General features: G+C 42.5%; 1 protein-coding gene across 15 annotated transcripts in view; it reads left to right on the forward strand.

Annotated features, from left to right (window-relative positions):
* Positions 1-27962, forward strand: part of TENM2 (teneurin transmembrane protein 2) — a 1203413-nt gene that overhangs the window by 1118794 nt on the left and 56657 nt on the right. For 14 of the 15 annotated variants that reach the window (XM_032403433.1, XM_032403432.1, XM_032403428.1 and 11 more), the window contains 9 exons: positions 2545-2664; positions 5840-6101; positions 6889-7156; positions 12533-12676; positions 13326-13575; positions 21149-21169; positions 24126-24358; positions 25555-25709; positions 26943-27817. In XM_032403433.1, coding sequence (XP_032259324.1) covers positions 2545-2664; positions 5840-6101; positions 6889-7156; positions 12533-12676; positions 13326-13575; positions 21149-21169; positions 24126-24358; positions 25555-25709; positions 26943-27817 — 2328 coding nt within the window. The remainder of the gene's footprint in view (positions 1-2544; positions 2665-5839; positions 6102-6888; positions 7157-12532; positions 12677-13325; positions 13576-21148; positions 21170-24125; positions 24359-25554; positions 25710-26942; positions 27818-27962) is intronic. The other variant, XM_032403434.1, reaches the window with a different exon arrangement.

Genomic DNA, 27962 nt, shown 5'->3' on the forward strand with positions numbered 1-27962 from the left:
GGCCACAAAAGTATTTGCTTGTTAAATCCTAGTTCTGGGGCAGGGATTCTATAGATATGTTTCCCTTTAACTATGAACATAATTCCTGTTGCCAACGAGTCACAAATGGCCCTTGCACCAGGCTGGAAGCATTTCAGTAGGGTTTGCATGCAGTTTGCTCATACAATAAATGCATCTTTGAAGGCCCCTGCTCTGTTCACCTTCCTGTTAACATTTCATCTTTTCCACCCTAAATCCAGTAATTTCCCAATACTCTCCTTTTTGTCCCTTAAAATTCAGTCTTCTCTTCCTCATCAAAGTTACCACTTCCAGAAGGCACCTTGAGCTACAGCCAAGATGCAGGAGAGAAGGCAGGGACTCCAGAATATTTGGTGGGCTAGACCAGCCCCAGAGATCTGGGCAAAAGAAACTTCTTCAGAGAAAGCTTCTCTGGAGCTTTGAAAGTCGCAATAGATAGCACCACTCACATGAGCCCACACTCCATGTCGGCACAGATACATAATTCAGAAATACAAAATATTACTCCAAGACATAGGTTGAAGTTCACCAAGCATGTGAATTTTAGTGCATTATCCTCTGACAGAAAAATGAAGGAGAAAGCTAGGAGTAAAAAAGAAGTTAATTCAAGACTTCTAAGAAGGCATTTCCCCGAGATAATGGCATACAAAAATCACTAAAATGCCTTGACTCCACCACTATAATTTATAGAGCAGATCTCACTATCGAGATAATGTGATAATTGTTACACATCAATAATCATAAATAGAAATGAACTGATAGCATGTCTTAGCTGAGTCTTTTCTGTGAATTGTCTGCCTAGAAATGATATGAAGCCAGCAACAATGAAGAATTAGGAAAATAGAGGGTAGGAAGCCTAGGCAACCAGGCCCCTTTTATTTCTGTGATGCTCTGGAAAGTCTTATGCTATAGGAATGACTTAAAAGCAATAGCAGTGGTACAAAAAAAGAGGGGGGAAAAAACCCCACTGCGGGACATACTCCCAATTTTGTTTTCTCATCACAAACGCTTTGTACCTTGAGGTCATCAACGCACGTCGATTTTAAAATAGGGTCTCGGAAGGCATGAAAGAAATCTTAGTCTGCGCTAAGATAAGGAAATGGAATTGAACAAAAGAATTATTTTCATAATTTAGTTTTCCACTTTCAAAAGACTCTAGCATTATAGTTGGAACCAGCTAAAAATGGGATGTATTCGTTAGGCAGCCAGTAACAGACAATTAGAGCTGCCGGTGGAACAGTCTAAACCCTCCCGAGATCATCAAAGGGTTGGAGTTGAACAGTTGGGGGGTATTGCTAATAAAAAGAGAGGTGCCTGGAGAAAGCATCCCTCCAGCTTTGGGGTCACCTGAAATGGCAGAAGTAAGTGCATTCCAAAAATCGAGCAGACTTAGACAAGATTCTGGCAAAGAACAGGTCAGCTTGATTACCTCATCCAGAAATTGAGACTATTTCCAGGAATCTGGAAACCTGAGAACCTCTCTGCCTTCGGCAAATGCCCAGTGGCTTGAAGGCTCACAATACAGCTGCAGACCCGCCTGGTGGGCTGGGGGCTAAGTGCAAAAATGGAAGTTCTCATTAACCCATTTCTCTGTGAAATCAGAAAATTTAGGTAAGAGGAGACACGTGCCTTCTCCCTCTGTGGTTTTTGAGAGGACTGTTGTGGCGTCTCTGTTGCTTTATGGGATTTTGCAAATTTGCTCGTTGGATACTGGTATCCTCGAGAAAGTTCTAGTTACTGTGATCTGGAGAGAGGAGAGCTTTCACTGACAGTGGAAAAAAGTTGAGTGGGATTTCAGCCACCCCCACCTCTGCCCCATCAAATAGCAGGAATTTGATATAAGAGAAATAGAGTTATGTAGAATCCAGAATCCAAGATAGAATCCAGAAAAATGTATCTCCCGTATTCTCTTTTCCTCAGGCTCTCATGGATTGAGAGAAATTTTGCTCTTAGAGGGCAGCAAAAAACAATGTATGTAGATGTCCCAGCCTCGTTAAAAAAAAAAACCTCTGTGTGCTTCCCTCCATTCCCTCTGACATTCCAGCCTGGAGAAGAGTAGCATTGCCTTTCTCCAAAGCCAAAAAAGGAAATGAGTAGCCAGATGGGGAAGCTCTCACCCGAGTATAATACTCTCTGTGCCAGACTAAGGCACAAGCATGAGTGATGAGGGGCAGCCTGAAGCTCAGGCCAAACAAAAGCCAAATGATGTCAAGAAATGGAGCAAGGCCAAGGCTAGAGGGAATGTGCACAGGAGACCCCATTGCCCATCTAAGTGAGTGGGGAGGCTGTCCGTGGATTTCACTTCGACACGTCACCAGTTCTGCTCCTCAAGGAAAGCAAGCGTTAAGACCTCCCCATGAGGTGTGATCATGTGAATCCAGAAATAAATGTTGAACGTCTTCTTACCTTAATGACCAGAGGAGGATGGGTGGGGACAGCGACAATACGGAAGGAGAACTTGACACGCCCCTAGGTCTCCTTATTCTCCTCTGTGTGGCTCAAGATTTATGTTTCTTTTTCTCTCAGCTTGGTTTCTCTCATACGAGGCCAAGTAGTAACTACAGATGGGACTCCTCTGGTTGGAGTGAACGTGTCTTTTGTCAAGTACCCAAAATACGGCTACACCATTACCCGCCAAGATGGCACGTAAGTATCTTTGTGAGCTCTACCTACTCAGGGCAGAGGGTGCAGGCTAAGAGACAGATGGTGCTATTGGCTTGGAACCACGTGACTTCCCCTTGTGGACTGCGATGCCCACCAGGTCAGAGCCCCAGTGAGGATCCCCCCCAAATGTACTTGTTGCTTTATGATATGGTATCCAAAATGAAAAACATTAGAAGGGCCAGCCTATCTAGGGCTGCCAATAACCATCATTCTCCTTTTTTTCCATGTCAGGCAAGTGCTTTTCTGTGTGTGTCCATGTGTTGGGATTGGAGCTGGGGGAGGACAGAGTCTAGAAAGAAAAAGGCAAAGTGGCTCTTGGAAACTCACTCCTATTTTAAATCAAAGGCAGTGCAGGGTGACAAGGATCCACATGACATAGTGTCCTGTGGTGAACCCCTTCTGCTTTTATCTGTGGCTTTAGGAGCTGTGTTGTTTTCATGCCTGTTTTGAAGGGGTGGGATGTAATCAGAGAAGTCTAATTAAATACATTTAGCTGTCACCCTGCTGTGTGAAGAACACAACCTTTTCCTATTATCTTCTGATTGGAAACATGCACCCGTGCAGCCCCCACCAAGAGGAAAGCTATGTTATTTCCTTAATCCACTGGGCATGGGGTTGAAATTTAAAGAAGAAGAAGGAGAAGAAAAGGAATCTATGGGATGGGGAAATCACTCACCCACCCTGGGCTAAAAAAAAACCCCACAAACTATTGCCTTCTATTCCAAATGAAAATGAAGACAGTTACTGTAAATCTGATGCAACACTTTTTTCTATAAAACTGGCGTCTGGAAAATCATGGACGTAGCATGTGGGTAAGAACTACGGCCTTACCTTTCTCTGGTGAAGAGTCTGGCCTTACTCTCTAATGTCCTCGGTAGCCTTGCAGGTAGTTTCAAAATTGACCAGCCCACAATAACCCTATTCTCATATTCCCACCATTGAAACCCCAAGAAGACATCTGATGATTTCCATCAAAACCTCAGTATTGACAGAGTTTCTGATATCTCCCTCATTCATTTCTCTTTTTTTAAAGATTTATTTATTTACTTATTTATTTATTTATTTTAGATGGGTAGAGAGAGTCGGGGGGAGAGGGGCAGAGGGAGAGGGGAGAAAGAATCCAAAGCAGACTTCCTACTGAGCATGGAGCCCAACGTGGGGCTCCATCACAGGACCCTGAGATCACGACCTGAGCCGAAACCACGAGTCGGATGCTTAACTGACTATACCACCCAGGTGCTCCACACTCATACACTTCTGCAGCCAAATCTAATTATTTTAAAGCACTAGGACTGTAAATGTGTAGTATGCAGAACTATCCCAGCCCTTGTTCATTCTTAGAAGCCAGTGTTCTAGCCCTGCAAAGTCCTATGACAACACAGAGGACATTTCTAAGTCCTTGGCCTGCTGCCTACCCCTACCTTATGCTGCCCCATCCCTCTCAGCTGCTTCCTGACTAATTACAGCCCAAACCCACTTCCCATATCATCTATCCAACCTCCAGCATTGGTGATTCTTCAGCCTGTTCAGGTTGCAAAGCCCTGGAAGTAACAGGATGTATTTGTGAATGCTCCGAGGAATCACACAATCTGTTGTATAGTAGTGCATGCCACAGACATTGATGATTTGGTTCTATCATATCAAGACATTTGACTCTCTTCTGTGTCCTGTACAAAACCATCCCCAGCAGGATGCATGCCCAAAAATAAGTCTACAAACAAGTTAATGTAATAAACTGCTGTACTACGCATGCTCTGATATTTACCTTAGTATTCATGTGCTCCTCGCTCATGCGTTTTATGTCTGTTAAAAAACATCAAAAGTAAACAAACAAGCACAGAAGTAAAGAACCAAAAGTAAACAAACAAACAAACAAACAAACCACCAAAAGTGTTACCCAAATGGGGTGAAACCAGTGGGTCTGTATATTTTCACCGAGTTTTTACTGTGATCCAGGAACTCTGTTAATTGCTGGGAATTCTGAAGTGAGCAAGAAAGCACCACCATCCTTGAAGCGTTGAGATCCTGGTGGAGGAATAAAACTTAAAACTGAGAGACGTCTCTCAGTTAACCTCCTTCTTTTCTGTTAATTGAGAAAGAACTACCTTTGTTTTACTTGTAATACCTTTGTCCAGCTCTTGAGGAACAAACAGGAATAAGGTTTAAGAACAGTTATCAGAAATACCAGAAACGGGGCAAGATGGATGAAGGGTTCAAAAGGTATAAACTTCCAGTTAGAAAATAAACAAATCCTGGGGATGTAATATTCAGCATGGGGACTATAGTTAATAACACTGTATTGCATATTGAAAGTTACCAAGAGAATAAATCTTAAAGGTTTGCCTAACAAAAAAAAAAAATTGTAACTATGCATAGATAGTTGTTAACTAGACTTTTGTGGCCATTATTTTGTAATATATGAAAATATCAAATCATTACATTGTACTATACCTGAAACTAACATTATATGTCAGTTGTATCTCAAAAGGTAAGGTTCTGTGAAACCAAATACATATCTCGTAACAGTCCAGGTAGATGAGAAGAAAGCTTTAATGAAGCCCTCCCATGACTTAGCATTGTGCATTATAACTCTGTTTATTGAACACTTCTGTTAGCCCAGCACAATGCTAAGTGCTTTCCAGCAGGGGCGGGGGAACGTTTTCTGTAAAGGGCCAGATAGTAAATATTTTAGGCTTTGCATGCCATATGGTTTCTGTTACAACTACTCAGCTCTGCCTTTGTAGCACGAAATCAGCTGGAGAGGATAAGTAAACAAATCAGTGTGGCCGTACTCCAATAAAACTTTTGTTTGCCAAAACAGGTGGTGGGTTGGATTTAGCTGGGGGGGCCTAGTTTGCAGACCCCTGCTCTGCACTCCTTGCATGTCATTCTCTCAGCCGCACTGGGAAGTTGGTATAATTATTCCCAATTCACAGATGAAGAAACAGACTCAGAGAGGGTTAGTAATTTGCCCACAGCCGCACAACTACTAAGTGATAGAGATTGTGTTCTAACTCAGCCCATCTGCTTCCAAAGCCCACGTTCTTCTCTTACATGCTCTGTCCCTCCCGCTGCCCTCAGGGGCAGAGTTCAGAGCCCCTGCCTTGTCTAAAGGTAAGTTCATCCCTCTCAGTGAGCCCACTTACCCCGTCTCCAGGTTTGACCTGATCGCCAACGGGGGTGCCTCCTTGACCCTGCACTTTGAGCGAGCCCCGTTCATGAGCCAGGAGCGCACTGTGTGGCTGCCGTGGAATAGCTTTTACGCCATGGACACCTTGGTGATGAAGACCGAGGAGAACTCCATCCCCAGCTGTGACCTCAGTGGCTTTGTCCGACCAGATCCTATCATCATCTCCTCCCCGCTGTCCACCTTCTTCAGTGCGGCCCCAGGGCAGAATCCCATCGTGCCTGAGACCCAGGTAAGAATGGGGGGTACTGTGGTAGGACTCTTCCATACCGCCCTCACCCTGACTGGCTGGCCAGCTTCCCCTCAGCACATCTCACTCTCTGGGTGGGCCAGAAACTAATATGAAGGGGGAGGGACAAAAAGTAGGAACCACAATAGAATGTATGGTCGCTGGAGAGAAAACTGAATCTCTCCTGGACATTCCAGATGTTTTCAGATAGTTGTTCAAGGCTTTGGCAGTCATCAGAGCTTTTAATAAAATAAAAACAATATACATATGTGCAACCCACCTGCAAATTGCTTTTTATTCCTGTTAGTCACAGAGATACATGATAAGAGGCACTTTAATGATCTACATCAGTGTTAGGACAGAGGGCATATTACATTATTGCCTCCCTGTTGCTTTATACCAATTGTCACTGGAAGTTGCAGGTTCATATAATTACAGCCTCTTGTGGCCTCCTTACATGCAGCTAGCAATAAAGCCTGCTGTTCTTATTTACATCTTTTGCCAACAGTGTGGTTTTTAAAAAGAAACACAACAGTGACCAGGAATAATTATTAATCCAAAAATCATAACCTCAGCCCCTTCACTCCATGGTGTAGGATGAAGTTTGGTTGTTTTTGGTTCTCTCTCTCTCTCTCTCCCTCTCTCAGTCGTGGGAAGTGGTTCTTGCACCCCACATAAGGCGTGATGCTTTGGTGAGAGGGGCAACAGACTGGCAACCTCAGGTTTGCAAGCAGCCCACTTGCCCAGAGTTCATTGGTTGCAGTATGTCTACCATGTGTCTCCTCTCCAGGTTCTTCATGAAGAAATTGAGCTCCCTGGTTCCAGTGTGAAGCTTCGCTACCTGAGCTCCAGGACCGCAGGCTATAAGTCTCTGTTGAAGATCACGATGACCCAGTCCACGGTGCCCCTGAACCTTATCAAGGTTCACCTGATGGTAGCTGTAGAGGGGCACCTCTTCCAGAAGTCATTCCAGGCCTCTCCCAACCTAGCCTACACCTTCATCTGGGATAAGACAGATGCATATGGCCAAAGGGTGTATGGACTCTCTGATGCTGTTGGTATGTTTCAGTTTCAACTCCTATTGACTCTTGGATTTAGTCATGCATTAATTCAATCAATATCGAGTTCCTACTATGAGTTCTACTGGCACTATCCTAGTAGAGAGGAATGCAGTGGTCAGTAAGGAAAACAAGAGTCCTATTTCATGGACCTTCTGTATTAGTGGGGGATCAACATAGTAAACACAGACTGGACAAGAAAATATCAAGCAGTGATAAGTGCTAATATGAAAGTAAAAATAAGTGATATTTACTGGGAAGGAAGAGCAACTGCGGGTGGGCATTCAGGGAAGGCTCCTCGGCAGGTGATACTTCAGCAGGGGTTTGAATGGCAAGAAGGAGCCATGTGAAAATCAGGAACAGAGCATTCTTTTTCTGACAGAAAAGGCAGGAATAACAAGGTGTGTTTGAAGGACAAAGAGAAGGCCAGGGTGTCTGGAATGTACGGACAAGGAGAACGTTCAAGATAGGGGAAAGAGGTGGAACAGGGGCTAGATCATGTTCCCAGAGAGCACTTGCAAATGGCACAGAATGCACCAGGAGAATCAGAAAACAGAGCTGGAGGGGATGTGAAAGCCACATGCCATGTTTCAGGCTGTGCCTTTGAGGGAATCACACGATTGCCCACTGATGAAAGACTACCGTAAGAGAAGGGTCTGTTGCTTATCAGTCTCTGAAGAATTGTGAGCTGTGGATGAGTATCAACCTACCCAGTATGTTTTCGTATTTGTAGAAAGCTGTGTGGGATTAATTAAAATCCAGAATCCTGTATTTTCTTCACCACTAGGCTTGCAATTTCCAAGAACTAGAGTAAGTTACCAAAATAAGCCAGCAAACTTAGAAATTTTCACTGTAATTGGCAGCCAGTATTTATCAGACACTCCCTTTGTGCAGAGCACTGTGCTAAATCCTTTATCTTGGGTAACCTCTCAATAACCTTATCAAGGAGCACTCTCATATCCCCCATTGTGCAGATGGGACTGGATGGAGAAAGTAAATGAGTTGCCTAAATCCACGTACTTAGCAGGTTACACGTGCTCAGGATATGGCCCTAGTACTCTGCTTCATCAGCAAGTGGAGTTATTAACTTAATAAAGATATCAATAAGTTACTGAAGTAACTAGTGCACTTAATATAAAGTGGCTAATCAAATATTATACCAGTCTTTACCAATATCAAAATATCAAAATAATATCCAACATCAAAAAGTAGTTTGAATATTATAATACACCCCCATGCATCTAGCTTCTGGCATTATCAAGTCATGATGAATACTGGTTTTTCCATTCTTTCATCCACCTCCCTGCTCCTGATATTTTTCTGAAGCAAGTCTCAGATATCACATCATTTTATCCATAATATTTCACAATATATCTCTAAAAAAACACTTCAAAAACATGCCAACAGTTATCAGAATTTTTAAAATGATTATTTCTTAATATCTTCAAGTAGCCCATTATTCAATATTTCAAACGTCTTATGAATATCATAAAATATTAGTGCTCTGTTTGAATCAGAATCCAAATAAGACCCACCTTTTGGGATTTTGATTTCTCTTAAATTTTTTTGATTTACAGTTTTCCCTTCCATCTCCAGCTCCTTTTTTTTAAGTTCTATATTTTATTTTGTACCAACTGCATTGTTTGCTTGTAGAATTTCCTGTAGTCTAGTTTGTTTTCTGATTGCATCCCTGTAGCTGTTTAACATATTGCTTTGTTCTATATCTCTTGTAAACTGAGAGTGGAATCTTGAGGCTTTCTAAGGTTCAGATTTGATTTTTTAATCTATATCAACTTTATTTTTTTATTGAGGTATAATTGACAGGCAACATTATATTAGTTTCAGGTATACAACAGGATTACATATTTATATATATTGTGCAGTGATCATAACACATCTAATTAACATTCATCACACACAGTTACAAATATTTTTTCTTGTGATGAGAACTCTTTAAGATCTACTCTCTTAGCAACTTACAATATGCAATACAGTATCATTAACTGTAGTCACTATGCCATATATTGTTTCCCCAAGACTTGTTTATTTTATAACTGGAAGTTTTTACCTCTGACTCCCTTCATCCACTTCGTTCACCTCCCACCCCCTGCCTCTGGCAACAAACCAATCTGTCTCTGTATCCATGAGCTTTGTTTTATTTTTTAAAGATTCTACATAGAAGTGAAATCATACAGTATTTGTCTTTCTCTAACTTACATACTTAACATAATGCCTTCAATGTTGTCACAAATGGCAAAATTTCATTTTTTATGGCTGAATAATATTATACACACACACACACACACACACATCTTCTTTATCCATTCAGCAGTTAATGGGCACTTAGGTTGTTTCCATATCTTGGTTATTGTAAATAATGCTGCAATGAACATGGGGTGTGGGTACCTTTTCGAGTTTGCGTTTTCATTTTCTTTGGATGGATAACTAAAGTAGAATTTTTGGGTCATATGGTTAATTCTATTTGTAATTTTTTTTTTGAGGAACCTCCATACTGCGTTCCATAGTGGCTGCATCAATTTACATTCCCACCAAAAGTGCATGAGGCTTCCCTTTACTCCACATCTCTTCCAGTACTTGTAATTTCTTTTGATAGTAGCCATTCTAATAAGTATGAGGTGGTAGCTCATTGTGGTTTTGATTTGCATTTTCCTGATGATGAGTGATGTTGGGCATCTTTTCATGAACCTATTGGCCTTCTGTATGTCTTCTTTGGAAAAATGTCTATTCAGATCCTCTGCCCATTTTTTAATTGGGTTGTTTGCCTTTTTGCTACCAAGTTGTACGAGTTCTTTATATGTTTTAGATATTAACCCCTTAGCAGATATAGGATGTGCAACTATTTTTTCCATTCAGTAGGTTGCCTTCTCATTTTGTCGATGGTTTCCTTTGTTGCACGGGAGATTTTTAGTTTGATACAGTCCCACTTATCTATTTTTGCTTTTGTTGCCTGTGCTTTCGGTGTCAAATCAAAAAATCATTGCTAAGACCGATATCAAGGGGGTTACCGACTATGTTTTCTTCTAGGCGTTTTATGGTTTCAGGTCTTACATTCAAGTCTTTCATCCATTTTGCGTTAATTTTTGTGTATGATGTAAGATAGTGGTCCAGGTTCATTCTTCTTCATGTGGCTGCCCAGTTTTCCCAATGCCATTTATTCAGGGGACTGTCTTTTCCCCATGGTATATTCTTGACTCCTTTGTTATAAATTATCGACCATATATGTATGGGTTTATTTCTGGGCTGTCTATTTTGTTCTACTGATCTGTATGTCTGTTTTTATGCCCATCCCATACTGTTTTGATTACTATAGCTTTGTAATATAGTTTGAAATCAGGGCGTGTAATGCCTCTAGCTTTGTTCTTTCTTAAGATTGCTTTGGCTACTTGGGGTCTTTTGCAGTTTCATACACATTTTAAGATTTTTTGTTCATTTTTGTGTTTCTATGCTGTGCCATTGGAATTTTGTTAGGGATTGCATTGAGTCCATAGATTATTTTGGGTAGTGTGAACATTTTAATGATGGTAATAATTCTAATCCATGAACACAGAATATCTTTCCATTTATTTGTGTCTTCTTCAATTTCTTCCATCAATGTCTTACAGTTTTTAGCATATAGGTCCTTCACCTCTTTAGTTAAATTTATTCCTAGGTATCTTATTTTCTGATTTTGTTTTAAGCAGGACAGCTGGATAGGTGGTACTGTCATCTTCCATCAGGAGGCACCTAATGTCATCTTGATTATCCTTTTGTGATTTTAGTGGCCATTGATTCTCGTTGCCTGGATCCATTAGGTCATTAGGGATTGCAAAGTCATATTTTAATTTTGTCATTGCTTTTCCATTTATTCATGGGAATACTTTTATATAGAGATATTTTCTCATTAACTACTTGGTTATTTGAGGTATAGTTCAAATAAGAAAGAAGGGACAAATGCCCAATTATTTCCCTTTATTTACTATTTTCAGTATAATAAGTTGGTCCTCTAACATCCTCTAATGGTGGCAAATTAATTTTCTAATACCATTATGAACTCATAGAATAAAATGTATCTTATATGTTTCAATCCATTGAAGTTATTATCTCTACTAATGGTCAAATTATCCCACTTTTGGTCAGTGGAACACTCTTCAGGCTGACTCCCAGATTCTTTTGACATAACCTTAGTAGATTTTAATTTCTTCCTTGCTATCTGGTATGATAAAGTGGCCTAGTCTCATCTTAGACATTTCTTGCTCCAGCCATTTCTTCAAGGGGCCCTGCCTGATTTCCTTTTAATGAGAAATAATATTTCAAGGCCACAAGCCAGGCACTAGCAAATCTCTTTGCTACTGAGTTGGTTGTTGTTTCTTGGAATTTTCAGGAGACAAGTTAGGAAATATATGTGGGTTATTGTTGGCTTTTTTTAATAAAATGTAACTTCCATTCATATTGATGCTCCTATACCTCAGGATTTAAAAGAAGCTGTGGAGAATCCTCAAAGGTGGCACACCTAGTTAAGAATGTAATGTAGTATGAATACACATAATAACAACACCTCATATTTCTAAAGCAATGCTGCAATTAAAAATATATGGCATCTTGGCATTTTGTTTCATTTATCCTTACCACATCTCTCTGAGAAATTGAGGCTTCACTTGCTCTGTGTTACACATGGGGAAACAGAGCCACGAGAAGTGTGAGCTAGAGCAGAGTTAGAACTGAAGTCCTTCATCTCCCACCTCCCTCTCCCATTTGTCCATGTGGCAAATGCAGGATTTTTACAGTCTCTGGATTCTGTTCCCCACTGAATTGTCACATAATTGGCAGGCTTTGTCCCCATGCCTGCCTCGTCTGGCACTCTCTGGAATCCTGAGTGATCATATAAAGAGCCTTAACTTACACAAGCTGTTGCCTCCAGAATCTCCTTATAAATGAGCCACTCTGCTTCCATAGGCCTTCCTCCTTGTGAGTGAAAATAAATAACACTGAGTATAATAAATGCGTGCCATGAACAGCAGGCTGAGAGAAACAGTCTCCTGTCCATCTTTAAAGGAGAGTTGTATTTCATTTTTAAATGATTCTTCTCCTCCTTCCACGTCACTAGGGTCATTTTTGAAAGCCAGCTGTTCATTGGAAAAGTCTTTCTATCCCCACAGAGTACTACTGTGTAAAGTTTCAAGGCTGAATTCAGCTTGAAATCTGAATTTAATATTGTGTGGAATCACAAGGAGAAAAGCAATCAACCCGCCTCCTTGAGTGAGTTTCTGGAAAGGAATCTGTATTACCATGAACATGTGTTTCTCATTCCAGCTGGAAAGCTCGAGAGTAATCAAGGAAACTCTTCTCCACTCTGCCCCACCCACTTTTATCTTTCAGTGTCTGTTGGGTTTGAATACGAGACCTGTCCCAGTCTAATTCTGTGGGAGAAAAGGACAGCCCTCCTTCAAGGATTTGAGCTGGACCCTTCCAACCTCGGTGGCTGGTCTCTGGACAAACATCACATCCTCAATGTTAAAAGTGGTATGTGGGCACATTTTTTTTTCACAAATACAGCCCGGTCTCTCCTCCAGAACCTTCTCTGCAGCCTTGACATTTAAGTGGTAGACTCTCTTTTTCCCTCAGCACTTTTCATTGAATGTCCAATATACTCATAGGTTTTTCCACCTTCTCCTTTTATTTTTCTTTAAGATTTATTTATTTATTTGAGAGAGAGAGCATGCTCAAAGCAGAGGGAGAGGGAAAGAAAGAGAATCTCAAGCAGACTCCACACTGAGCGGGGAGCCCGACATGGGGCTCAATCTTACAATCCTGAGATCATGGCCTGAGCCAAAATCAAGAGTCAGATGCTTAACCAACCGACTGAGCCATCCATGCACCCTCTCTACCTTCTCCTTTTAAATGTCAAAGAATGTTGGGCTGTTTTTCCCCGACCATCTGCCTTAGTGTACCTCACAATTCTTATTCAGTTACCCCTACAAACAATATCTTAGCCTTGGGGGTCAGCGCCCCATTACAGCTCTCTCAGCATCATGAGGTAATAGGGGAGTTCCCCAAAGGTCAAAGTCCTACTGTTTCTCTTCTCTCTACCACTGCCCCTCACCCTCTGTAAGCCGATAGATGTATCCTCCCTGGAAGCCTGCAGTAACCACCCTCATTTCCTGCCCCCCAGGAATCCTACACAAGGGCACTGGGGAGAACCAGTTCCTGACCCAGCAGCCTGCCATCATCACCAGCATCATGGGCAATGGCCGCCGCCGAAGCATTTCCTGTCCCAGTTGCAATGGCCTTGCCGAAGGCAACAAGCTGTTGGCCCCAGTAGCTCTGGCTGTTGGAATTGATGGGAGCCTCTTCGTTGGAGATTTCAATTACATCCGGCGCATCTTTCCCTCTCGAAACGTGACCAGCATTTTGGAGTTACGGTAAGTGACCACACAGAAAACCTTCCGTTGCTCTCTTGCTCCTGTTGCTACAAAGCTTCACTGGGTAAATGATGGCTACATTGGGGTTCTCCAGAGAATATATATTCCATATAATGGGATGAGCTTCGAAACTTAGGTGCAGAATCAAATAAGGGTTAGGAAATGCTTTTTGAATCTATAAAACACCACACACATATTTGATACAATTGTTAACACCTGACTTAAAAACAGGGTGAAAGCTTTAGGTCATGGTGCTTGAGATGGGACCTGAGTAGCTGGGTTTTGTAAAACCTCCACACGAGAATCTGATTCATACCAATGAAAGAACCAGGACTTCAAGCTATGCGTCTATTTCAGTGATGCTTCTTAAAAATACAGATTCCTGGAGCCCACCCCAGAGGCACTGATTCAGTAAGTTTAGAGAAGAGCCAAGGCATCTTTTATCTTTGATAAGCTCTATAGAATATGGTGATGTACATCAGAGTTTGAGAACCACGGATGTTCATTTGCTAATTCACATGTTTATATTGAGTGCCTCTCTGCACTAACGTTCCATAAATTCTCTGGATATTTGCACGGGTCTGACTTAGAATTACTGCATAGGCCTTGCTAGGTAACTTCTGGCCACACCTGGTAGATTCCTCCTGGTCATTGCTTGCTACTAAATCTGAAGTCCAGGCTCCTCTGTGCTGGACAAAAGTTCTTGTAAACTGTCTTCCCGGGAAAGTTGGCTCCAGGCCCTCAAACCTAGATCTGTAAGTGGAGGAAGAAATGAAGTCTATAAATAAGGGATCAAATTCTTGATGACTGTTTAATATGTATCAGGGACTATCTGCCAAGGGAGGAGGGGAGGGGTGGGACAAGGAAAGCCCTAGTTGGACTTGTGGTCTGATGGGGAACTTAATTGTGTGGACAAATTAAAAAATAATAATAATGCTTTAAAGAAAACCTAACAGGGTAAAAAATTAAGGACTGTGGTGGGTGTTGGGAGGGATAAGGAAGCTACATAAGATAAAGTAGTCACAAAAGCATTTCAGATTATGTGACATTTGAGATGGGACCTGAACGATGAGGTCAGCCATACAAAGATCCGGCGAAAAATATTCCAGGCAGAGAGAAGTTGTGCAAAAGCCCCAATATCAGCAAATAATCTGGTTTATTTAAGGGACTGATAGAAGTCCAATAGGGCTTGGAGTGTAGTGAGCTCAGGAGAAAGTGTCTCTGAGGAGGTCAGAGAGGTCAGTGGGGGACCAATGCTTCAGCGTCTTACTGACCTTGTTGACAAGTGTAAATTATATTCTTGTTACAATGCACGGCTATTAGAGGTTGAAGTTGGAAGTGGAGTAGAGTTGACATGATCTAATTTGCCCTTTTTAAAGGTTATTTTGGCCACTGTGTTAATGAATGGACTATAAGGTGCAAGCATGAAGGCAGAGAAGCCCATAGGGAAGTTATAACAGCTGACCAGGATTTGGGTGATGGTGGTGGGTAGGAGGGGAGATAAGGGAGTGTTCCAAATGGGAGATATTTTCAAAGCAAATGTGATGGGAATTGTTGATGGATCAGGTACAAGAAATGGAGAAAAGGAAAAAAAAAAAAAAAAGAATCAAGGGTGATGACTAGGATTTTTGACCTGAGCAACTGAGTAGGTGGTGGTGCCTTTTGAAGTAGCCTCAGCTACCACGTGAAGGACTTAGAGGAAGCCATAGGTTGTACTTGCCTTTTTTTTATTTTATTTTATTTTATTATGTTATGTTAGTCACCATGCACTTGCCTTTTAGTGGCGCCTTCTAGGAAAGAGATCAGTGAACGGAGCATCAGCAAGTGCTGCTGAGTATTCTTGGGAGCTGAGACTGTGCCAAGCACTGGGAGGGATTAAAGGAGAGAGAAAGAGAAAAAACCCCAGCTCCACCTCAAGAAGGTTACAGCCTCAGAGATCCAGTGAGCATTTACTGAGCATGATGTGAGCCAACATGTGCTGGGCTCTACGGGTCTAGAAGGGGATGAAACACAGGCTCAGAGAGCTCCTAGGTGAGGGTGACAGATGGGCACCTGGCAAGGAGAGACAATTCAGGCTGAGTGTTCTAGAAGAACCAACAACCCATCATGGAAACAAAGAAGGGGAGGCCATGGGGTGGACTAGGCTATAATAATCAAAAGATGAACAATGAGGGGAAGAAGGAGATAAAATAGAAAAGGCTGATAATCCTCAAGCTGTCAAACTGACCATCCAACAAACCACATCTCCTAGAGCTATCCAACTAGGTCCCCTTCCCAAGACATTGATTTCCCTTTTTGTCCTAGGAGAGTCCTCTTCTCAGGAATCGTGTGGGCAGTGGAGAACTATGGAAGGAGGCAGGGAAGGGGGTGAAGGTAGCATTCTGCTTTTCCATGGGGGTCACACTTTTTTTTTTTTAAATCTGGCATTTGTAACCAACCCTCCACATCTGGCCCTTACTTCTTTGTTGCAGCTCTAGGCACTCAGAGCCAAATCAGGACTTGCCCGCTACATCCCCGGCTCCAATGTACTCATGCTACTCACTCTACTTAAATGCTTTCTCTATCTAATCTGCCTCATAGTGTCCATCTTTAAAGCTCATTTTGAAGGTCCCCTCGTCCATGAAGCCTGACCTCCCTAGCAGAAATAATTCTCACCTTCCTCTGGGTCACTTCAACTCTAGTTTTCCACCAAAGTTGAGTCCATTTACTGCCTTGTTTTTCAGTTATTTCCATGTAAGTCTTTAGGGCCCTAGTGTTTGAACTTATATAGCATAGACACCTTTGGCGTCTTCACCCCTTGATACCTAGGGCAGTGCCTGGTCCACACCAGGGACTCAAGACACACTGCTTGAGTTAAAGGAGACACAGACCAGTGTCCTGCCTTTTGTTGGAATTTCTCCTTGATTCCAGGTCTCTCAAGTCATAGAGGCCATAACAATAATGAAAGGAGGTGAAGGCCTACTCAGGGCAAGCCACACCACACCCACATGGTGACATCAAGGACAGCTAGAGGGAGTGTAACTACCAATTTCCATCAACAGCTGTGGTTTGGTTTGGTTTGGTTTTTAAACTTTTTAACTGCCTTTGGACCTGTTCTTGCTTTCATCAGCCAGGTATCCAGAGACGATTAGAAGTTAAGCTTTTACAAGAACGCTGGTTTGATTTTTCTTTTCTTCCCACTACATACCTGAAAACAAAGGGCTGTCAATCCCCTCTCTTCAAAACAGTAACCAGCAGAGGGAGGGAGGAGGGGAAAGAGACCCATCTTGCTTATGTCTTTTCTCCATTGTGAGTTGGCAGCTGAATGATTTTGTTTCAGAAATCAGTGCCCATCCCGATCTCACTTACCCTCCCCAGAGCTGAGCCTCTGAATCAGAATTGTATATAAATGTTCCCGTGGTTCCTTCACTTACCTTCTCTCTTCCTCCTTCCTTTGCCTATCCAAAACATACAGGGGCAGAGTTCTACAAGCTTAGAAAACTTCTAATGTTAAAAAGAGCCGCCTTCTTAGGTAAAGTGGTTATCATTTGTATGCTTCAGTTCCATCAGCATTCAAGACATTTTCAACAGCCACTTCCCCAAAAAACCTGTTATCCCACCCTTAGCAGCCCATTTCCTTTCTTACAACTACGCCCTTTCCAGGTGATCCTTGGAAAACCCAAGCCTTATAGAGTAAATTTGTCAGTCATTAACATCCTAGAGTGAATTTCTGTTGTGTGAAAATCTTTCCTTCCTTCCCAACTTGAGAATATCTTAGGGATTGTATCCCAATGTAAGGCAATAAATTATAAGGTATGGGACAGTGCCTCTCTGCCTTTTCTTAACTTGACCTCTTGTGCTACACATAAGAATCTCACACTTTCTATAATGTTTGAAAATTGAAAAAAAAATTATTTTCCAAATACAAAATTATATTATGATATTAAATATGCTTTCTTCCCCCAACTAAAACACTTCCCCATGCTGAGATTCTGATGGTGCTGTTGAAGTGGGCAATAGCAACATTGCATCAGGGAAGATCTTCAGGGAAGGGAATTGTCCAGTCCAGATGTGTTAGTGCTGGAGAGGGAAGAGTCACAAAAGAGTGGGAGCCTAGGAACAAGGGCAAGGGCAGCAGAAGTTGGAAGAAACCTTCACCAAATATAAGCTTTGCCTGAGAATTTCAGTAAGAAGAGACCCTGCTTGATACCAGTATAGAATGTTAGGGAGGAATATATGGTTATAGTTACCAAGGAAATGTTTTCCCTGTGTGGTCAGAGTATAAACACCACGGTGATGAAACGAAATATAACACAGCATCCCTCCCCAGAATAACAATAACAAAAATATCCCCATAAAACTTTGGGCAGTTCTTGGCACTGTTTTCAAAGCTCTTTTACTAAGACATGTCCAGGTTTCGTGGAGCCTGAATCTTACATAATTTCAGAATGAAACTGAATATTATTCAGGATGAGAAAAGAAACCAAAACAAATTGCACATTTTGAAAAGCCAACAATTAGTACAAACATCACAAAATCCAGATAAATTACCTAAATTTTCTTATTCATTAACTACTATTACACTTCCATGATACTTGTTTACCCACACTTTTTGGCTGCATACTCTTTGATCATCTTTTAATATGACAATGATTCTATAATGTCATTATCTCTAGAAAGAATAGAGCAATATTCTGTCTTTCCTCTAGGATAACTATAGTCAAAATGTGTTTCAGATTATTGATAAATTAGTAAATGTTGTCTCATGTTCACAACTGATTACTGGTGATATGAAAATTGTTAGAGTTGTAAAATTTGGGAAAACCTTTATCAAGCTTTTTTCATAGTATTTCTGGGCATTTCAGGTTTCCTTGTACAGTGAATAATCTAAATAGTCTTTGAGTTGACACTCATGAACCAACTTGTCATTGATGTCTTGGTAATAGTGAAATATTCTGTGTAAGTCTTTAGGGCGCTAGTGTGTGAGCCTCTACAGAGCAGGCACCTCTGGCATCTTTGCCCCTTGATGACTAGAGTAGTGTTTGATCCACACCAGGGATTCAAGACACATTGCTTGAGTTAAAGGAGACCTGTGTCCTGCCTTTTGTTGGAATTTGTCCTTGGTTCCATGTCTCTCAAGTTGCAGAGACCATTAACATCAGTGGAATGAGCTAGGGGCCCACTCAGAACAAGTCAAGCCACACCCATTTGGTGACATTGGGCATTACACTTCCAGTAATAATGCTAGGTAAATCTGCACCATAAGGCGAGACTGTACCTGAAAGCCACTTCTATACCAGAATCACTAGCAATAATCTAACTAGACAGTGAAAGAACTCCATATGAGCCACATAACCATGTCCCCCTTAAATCTAAACTAAATTTATCCCAACCAACTTCCCTTTTATTAGAACTCAAACAAAAAACTGTGGCCAATCCAATTTCACCCTATTCTGTGCCACACAGAGAGTTGGAAAGGAAAGAGGCAATAGTCTCAACTGATTGCAGCTTTGTGATTCTGAGCAGAACATAAAGGACTGGAACTAGTCTAAGGCATGGTCTGCCCAGCACTAAGGGAAGCAGCCTCATTCCTTCCTTCTGTCACTCAAGAACCCATTTTTGCCAGTCCCTACTCTCTCCAGGGCTCCCTACTAAGAATCAGCACCAAGGAGATGAATATGTCATATCTATATTTACTTGCTCCCATTCACAACAAAGTGAGGAAGACAAACACACATGCATAAATCACAAGACAGCCCGATGAGGGCTCTTCATGATAAACTGAGTGTGCTTGGAGAGCCATGAAGGCCTCACAGAGGACTCATTGAGACTCACAGTGTGGAGAGCTAAGCCATCTCGATTCTTGAATCCAAGATACCACTTTGCCCTTGAAGGCTGTGCCTAAAGGATTTGCAATACTGAGGCATGGACACAAAGCCTAGGCCTGTCCTTTGTAAGTAAGGCACCAGTGCTGATCTACATAGACTGACTCAGTGCTGTTATTTTGGGTTATTGGCCGCTAAGCACCCACCCTGCCAATGGCCCTGGACTGGAATAGCAGTGACCTCAGCCTTTCTCCAAAGCTCATATCCATATGCTCATTTGGACTATACCTTCAGTGACTTGGTCCCCCCATTCGTGCCCTTCTCCTTTCCCCCAGCATAGATATTATATTAATCAACTTAAAGCAGATGTTCTTAGGAAAGAAGTAGGTCACGTCTGAAGACCCAAATCCCATCCAGTCTTTTCACAAAATCTTGACTAAAAAACTGGAATTGATATTGCAATAATTAAGAGCCAAATATGACTACCACTGGTGGCAGATAACATTTCACTTTCATTAAGCAATATAAAATAGACGCGAGAATTCCCGGCTGCCACCCTGACATACCAGGCTTTGCGGAATGGATCTTAAATTGCACTATGTCAGTCAGAGCTCAGGAGTTATCAGCATCATTTAATTAACTTTTTTTTTTTTTAACGAAAACTAACACGTTGGAATAAAATATAAAAATGTAATCCCTGTGCAAACCCACTACTAATCATGGCCCCTGGCAGAGGCCCGGGCTGCACCTAAGCAGGAATCTGGGCATTAAACCCTCTTTGTCCCTTCCCTGAAGCCTCCTCCCTCAGCCAGAAGGAAAGAAGGCTTAGAGACTCCTTCCACTGTGGCCTTAGAAGCCTCAGGAATGAGAAGCAGTTCTCTTTATCGAGGCCTTAGCCTCTCTCCTCTTTGCCCTAATGTTACTAACTTTTAGCCACTTTCCTGTTGAAATTGACATGTATTTTTGTTAAAAAAAAAAAAAAAAAGACAGCAAAACTTTTACCACTTTTCCAAAAAAGGGAATGGTAACTGGAGTCTTTGGCTCCAATTATGAGAAGATGCTAATACCCATGAATTTCATGTATGGGTGTTATCTGTAAGAGAGAATGCATACTTGGGGTCCACACAGGCAAAATGAGATAGGGAGAAGGAAGGTATCATGGAGCAGGGCTAGGAAATGGTTGAGACTCTCAGGGTTCAACAGAATGATTGCCAAACTGCAGATGGATTTGGGAAGAGGCTTTCTTAGGTGGTACGGACTCTACCCTGTAATGCACTCTACCCTTGTAATGGCAAATAGATGGCACAGGTGGCACCAGGCTCCCTCCCACACCCAGGGCAGACATTACAAATGAGTCACAGCACTCTTTACAGCTGATCTTGCATTTGGCTTCAGAATCCTACTCCCGCCCTCCTGGCAGCCATTACTAATCAATAGGTATTGGCACTCAAGCCATTGAGTTTGCCATCCTTTCATTGGCCAGAAGACCTGTTCCACCTGTTGCCACCTGTGTGTCATGTGACAGCCACATCGCTGGTCAGAGCATTCAAGCATTCTTGTCTAGATTTTTCAATGGCCAGGAGGAGTCCAAAATCAGGGGTACTTCCCAAGTAATTGAGCCAGGAGCTGTCAGCTAGAAGGGGAAAAAAAAGAAAAAGCCTGCCTTTTTTGGGCCCCATTATACAAGAAATGAAAATGTTGTGTTTGCTTTATCATCAATTCTTCAGCTAACTGTTTGTTCTTTTTCCTTCTGTTTTCTTTCTATAAAGAAATAAAGAGTTTAAACATAGGTAAGATGAAGAACTCTTTCCCATATAATTTGATATGGTTCGTTTGCTTCCTTGTGTTTGCTTTTTGTTTTGTGCTTCTTGTGTAATGTTGTGTATTTTTATGTACCAAATATAGTAACTTTTTTATGTGCTAATTGTGTGTTGTGGATATGATAAGCTTTAGCAATTATGAAATGCAGTCAAAAAGCAACCAAATAAGCTGACAGTAATTAGAATTTCCGGGAGATGCAAGTGCAAGATAATGAACCCTCAGCGAACTTTTATCCCGACTGCTCAGTGCAGCCCATAATTGGGCTAAAGAGTTGAGGCAAACTTCTGGCTTTTGTAAATGCTGGACTGGGTTCACAAAAGCTTTAATGAACTGGAAACGGGTCAAAAACTCATTTTCAACTCATTAATGATTTTTCCCCTGTATATATGGTCATTTTAAAAAAAAACAAGTTAATTGACAATCTGCTGGTCAGAACAAATCCAACAGTCAGATGCATTGGGAATTTTCATGGAGTTAAATCACTTTTAAGTAGTAGGAAGGGTGTAGACCAAGTAGTTTTTGTCTAAATAGCCTTTGTCATTCAACTGCTCCAGGTTATCATTTAAAACCATATTGGTGAAATTCACATATATAGTGCACAACACACATATGTGTGCATATGGCTCTGGGGAGCTTCCCATTACAAAGTTAGGAAAATGCCAGGTTGCCCCAGGTTGCACTGAAATGGAAGAAAAGTGACCTTTTTTATTTGGAAGAAGAGAGAAAAGCAAAACGATGTATTTTAATACTCAAGGGAATGCTGCTGCTTCTTGAAATGAAACATGGAAGGGGCTTACTCCTGATGTTACATGAGAATTAGACATAGAGTGGAATCAAGTTGTACAAGATCATCAAAGTCAGTGGAAAAGCCATGCATATGAGCCCTTGGCCTCCTCCTCCATATTCCCAAACTGGTTGCTTACAGGCACCCCAACTGGGACAAGTAAAAAAAAAAAAAAAAAGCAACAGTGCCCTGGAAGGCCACCCCCCATTCAAATTCACATACCCCATTTGACCTTCACCACATTCACAGATGTGGAAGCATGGCTGTCCATCTACCCAAGAGTCTCTGTAAGAATCTTGGTTGGGATGGGTATGACACCATGGGATAGAATAAGACCCCAGCAATAACTGACCCCACACCCTCACACATCTGCTCTTCTGCCAGAGTTTTTGAAAAGCCTCTTTGAATCGGGCTCCCTAGAAAGTCCAGAATTAATTATCTTGCTCATAGATAGGCACAGATGTGCAGTGCCCTGATCCTTCTGTTGATCACGCCAGCTACTATTCATTCAGTAACAAAGTACAGCATCTAATTAAAAAATGGCATGAAGTTTTCCCTTTCTGCCCTAATTTGTTTTGCATATGTGGATATTCTCTAAAGACTTAAGAGCCAAAAAAAAGAAGAAGAAGAAGGAAGGAAGTGAAGGAAAGAAAAGGAACCCTGGTGGCCTACTCTTTTAAACTAGCGATCTAGGCTGGAATTTTAGAAAGACCTTGACTTCTAGTTCAATTATGTGTCTTAATAGCAACCTGAGGAGAAGCTGGAATTAAAGATGGTCTCGATTCACAAATTGTTCCTAAAAATAACTTCCTAGTTCTTTTCTCCCTTAAATTGAAGAAGGACCCAAATGGGGGTGTCTTAATTAGTAATTTACCGGCTAATGTCTATAGGACAAATGCATCCAACACTATCATCACCCTCACCTTGCCTTCACCTCTCCCATCCTTTTCCTTCCCATAATTCCAAACTACAATGGAAAAATAACTGAAAAACAAAAGGCCTGTGCTCATTTTTGGCATGCGACATCAAAACCTTATCTACCACACTAGGACAGAGAGGCATTCACTACAGGTATCCTAGAGGTAGTGACTTTAATAACCAGTATAGGAATATCATGAGCACCTATTCTGGTCTCAACCTCCAACAAGTGACAGACACTGGAAAGGGAAGAAACTGTAGGGTTTTGAGCCAAAAGGGACATGAACAATGATCTGATTTCTTCATTATCCAAATAAGCAATCTAGGACCCAACATGGCCAAGAGACTTACCTCAGGTCACCAGCTAGGTCAGCATTGAGTTTAGAGTTTCCTGTGTCTTAGTCCTGTCCTAATCAGCAACATATAGGGCAGCTAGATGCATGGCAGAGAAAGAGGTCCAGGTCTCTGAGGCTTAGTGCCTTCCTATTATATTTCTCACACACGAGGGTATTTCTCTCCTAGTGTAGCTTAGGGCCTTGGCAGATCTTGGTCCATACCTGTATCCTCACCCAAAATATGAAAACTATATCTCCTCCCTCAGTAATCCAGATTCTGGGTGTGATATCAGCAAGACATCAAATTTCTTAAAAAAAAAAAAAAAAAGCCAACTTTATTCATATCCACACTAAAGAATAGTAGATAAGATCTGAGGCTGAGGACTAGGGATCGCTCTGGGACCCTCCCATCACAAAGTTAGGAAAACTCTACGTTGCCCCAGTCTTCATGATCTAGTACCCTGGAGGCATTGAGGAAGCATGGACTAAAAAGAAAACCTTGTCTCATGGAAGTGTTCCTCAATCCCACTTGAGAAACAGATCAAACCCATAGGGGGAAGTAAAGAAGGCTGATACACACAAAACACAAACACAAAAGCAGGACCAGAGTGGGATCTTTCGTACCAGCTGAATGAAGCAGTGACATTTTAGTACGATGGGAAACAATGAACTCTGCATAGCATGAGGAGTTTAGGTCCAGTTAGAAGTCAGTAGCTAAGAGCCATGATGTGTTAGAACACTAAGCTGTTATGTTAGATTCTTTCCAGTTCAATAAAGTGGAAAGACACTGGAAATGGCTAGAGTCTTGCTAAGATTTTTGTCATCTCTTTGATCCAGTAGACCAGCTGCTTAGCCCCCTTCTCATTTCTCTTTGTGCTTCTTCTAAAGCAACAACCCAGCACACAAGTACTATTTGGCAGTAGACCCTGTGTCCGGCTCTCTCTACGTGTCTGACACCAACAGTCGGCGAATCTACCGAGTCAAGTCTCTAAGCGGAGCTAAAGACCTGGCTGGGAATTCAGAAGTGGTGGCAGGGACTGGAGAGCAATGTTTGCCCTTTGATGAAGCCCGCTGTGGAGATGGAGGGAAGGCCGTGGATGCCACCCTGATGAGCCCTCGAGGTAAAGGCTCCCAAGAATAAGCTTGCCACAAGCTTGGCTTTCTTCTTAACTGCAAGTGAACTAAGCCCAGGCAGTCCCAAATACAGCTTTCCCAGTAATTTCACTCTGATAGGTTGCTTTGATGTGTGGGTATTTAAAAAAAAAAAAAAAATGTGTTTATCTGAAGTAAACTTCATCACCCACATAGGCTACAAATGGAAAGTGGGGTGGATTGCTCCTGGAGATTTCTGACTGCTGCCAGTCACACGGAGTCAGGGGGAAACGTTAGCTCCATGAGCCAGGGGCCAGCTGGAGACAGAGCCCAGTGAGGGCCTCCAGCCACTCCCAGATGTTCATGTTCGACAGTAGCGTGCGTAGTCTTAAGCACAGGGCCTGACATTTTTTAAGAGCCCAATAAATGGTGGCAGTTAAGAATGGGTATAATTTCCAAGGCCTGGGATTGGCCGGCGAGGCTGGAGGGGGGTTGTTCTTAGAATCAATGGATCTCTATTTGAAAAGGACCAGGGATACTTAAGGTTAAGGACTGATTGGTCCTTCGAAGGCCCAATTCTTATTAGCATTCTTAGCTACCACTAAAGGATCTGGCAGCGTGGATTAAGGATGAGGAGCCTTGGGCTTGGGCCCTAGGGTGAAGGTGCCAAAGAAATAGAAGCCACCGTGTGCATCCTACCAGGAAAGTGCTAGGACAGGTGTTCCCACAGGGCATACTGAGTAGAGTCAAGGCTTAATTGGGACTGTTTCCTGGAGGATATATTTTGAATTGGGAGTCTGTGACAGCAAGAATCACTGTTTCTCAACCTCAGTGTTGTAATTAGTTGTGAAGGGTATTCAAGTAATTTACTACCAATAATTTTTCAAGCAATGAACTTGGGAAATAACTTACTTTCTGAAGAGAGCAGATGCTAAGTTATTTCCCCATTCATTCATTTGCAGCCTTGGTTCATTTGCAGCCCAAAGTTCACTCTTCAGTTGGGTGGTGATACAGCCAGCACCCCAGGAACTATGCAGGTCTCAGCACAGTGCTCATGGGAAAGGGTGTTACCTTTAAAGGTTGACAGCCACTGCTCTAAGCCTGTGAATCCATCCAGGAAGGTCCCTGGTCCAAGAAGGTAATGCCCAATAGGGCATCCCCACCTCCACCCCCACAAGCCCTACTCCTTGCCAAGAGACACACTCCCACTGTTTGTCTTGATCAGGTATTGCAGTAGACAAGAACGGGCTCATGTACTTTGTTGATGCCACCATGATCCGGAAGGTTGACCAGAATGGAATCATCTCTACCTTGCTGGGCTCCAATGACCTCACTGCTGTCCGGCCACTGAGCTGTGACTCCAGCATGGATGTGGCCCAGGTGGGACTTTCTTATTTCTCATCACTATGCCACACCTGGCTCTCAGCCTGAAGTTCTCACCTGCAGCCTGTTTGGGTTGAAAGTGGAGTGGGAGGAAGAGATATAGATACAGATTACAGGTTTGTTTGTAGAAGGCTTGAGATGAACTAGACAGCAAGATGGAATGGGAAATGTCAGATAGGAATGAGAGAGAGCACAAGAGAGAAAGGAAAGTGGGGGGGTGGGGGTGGGGGGTGGGGGGGAGTTCTGCTCGGAAAGTGGAGCTGGTGACACACTCCAGCCATGGCAGATTACAGGGTAGGAGTTACTGTGTAATTACCTCTCTTCTCCATCATTATTGTAGGTTTGAGAATGTACTATACAGTGTTACATGTCAATCAGAACTTCCCTGTTAATCTGAAATGATTGCATCCTCACTATATAAACCTTTACTTTGTGCAGTAGTAAACTAGAGCAAAGCCATCTACAAGATTCCCCCAAGTGATATTCCGTTAGTATGGGCTCTTATGGGGGCAGAGAACAGGGGCTCACTCAAATGTACAGCAGGAGAAACTGGACTTTATTATATGGATCCTCAAACATCCCAAAATATATGTTTGCCCTTCCTATAAGGGCCTTTTCAACCTTCAGTCAACCTCATTAATTTCAGCTCAAATTCCACAACATACTGACAACTTGCCACCAAGATGGTCGCTTCAATTTTGCAGAGAAGGCCCAGTTTATTTCTTCAAGCAAATGCTCAAGTTGTAGTTCACTAGCCGGCCTGTGCATTGGCGACCCTTGGGTCCAAACAACATGGCTCCTTTTGTGTATTAGATAAAAGTGCTGCCTCTAAATGAACATAGCCTCCTTAGGCCCATGGCTTGATGAGGAGAGGACGGGATGGATCACACTAGCCCCTTGTGTGGTGAATTACCTGTACAACTGTATATGATGACTCTGACCTTGGTCCAATCTTCTGGGACTGAGAAGAGCATCATGGGTAGAGCTGGTGACCTACTCTAGCCACAGTAGATGATATCACAGGAGATGTTTGTTACATGGCCTCTTCTTCATCGTGTCCACTTGACATGGGCAGTGGGCAAGTGGTTTGGTGATGGGCACTTCTCATACATTATGGGTAAAAAAGTAAGTCTTTTTTCCCCCGCTGCATAAAACCAATATATGTGCCTCACAGTTAAACATTGGGCATGTTAGAGGCTGCTCCTTAATTTGATGCCATGTCATCCACAGGTTCGCCTGGAGTGGCCAACAGACCTCGCTGTCAACCCCATGGACAATTCCCTGTATGTTCTCGAGAACAACGTCATCCTTCGAATCACTGAGAATCACCAAGTCAGCATCATCGCGGGACGCCCCATGCACTGCCAGGTTCCTGGGATTGACTATTCACTCAGCAAACTAGCCATTCATTCTGCGCTGGAGTCGGCCAGTGCCATTGCCATTTCCCACACCGGGGTCCTCTATATCACTGAGACAGATGAGAAGAAGATTAACCGTCTACGCCAGGTAACAACCAACGGGGAGATCTGCCTTTTAGCTGGGGCAGCCTCAGACTGTGACTGCAAAAACGATGTCAATTGCAACTGCTACTCGGGAGATGATGCCTATGCAACCGATGCCATCTTGAATTCCCCATCATCCTTAGCTGTAGCTCCAGATGGTACCATTTACATCGCAGACCTTGGAAATATTCGGATTAGGGCAGTCAGCAAAAACAAGCCCATTCTTAATGCTTTCAACCAGTATGAGGCTGCATCCCCCGGAGAACAGGAGCTGTATGTTTTCAATGCCGATGGCATCCACCAGTACACTGTGAGCCTGGTGACTGGGGAGTACTTGTACAATTTCACTTATAGTGCTGACAATGATGTCACTGAATTGATTGACAATAATGGCAATTCCCTGAAGATCCGTCGGGACAGTAGTGGCATGCCCCGCCACCTGCTCATGCCTGACAACCAGATCATCACCCTCACAGTGGGCACCAACGGAGGTCTCAAAGTCGTGTCCACGCAGAATCTAGAGCTTGGCCTCATGACCTATGATGGGAACACTGGCCTCCTAGCCACCAAGAGTGATGAAACAGGATGGACAACTTTCTATGAGTAAGTACATTTGTTAAGTATTTCTCGACAGCACCCTACCCTAGCCAGCAGCAGGATTGGCTATCCACATAGCTTTTAATATTGTTTAGTCACATTGTCTTCCTGACTTTAATGTCAACTTGTGGCCTCAAGATACTCATGTCCC

Source organism: Phoca vitulina, unplaced genomic scaffold, assembly GCF_004348235.1.
Source record: "Phoca vitulina isolate PV1807 unplaced genomic scaffold, GSC_HSeal_1.0 scaffold6, whole genome shotgun sequence".
Taxonomy (NCBI): domain Eukaryota; kingdom Metazoa; phylum Chordata; class Mammalia; order Carnivora; family Phocidae; genus Phoca; species Phoca vitulina.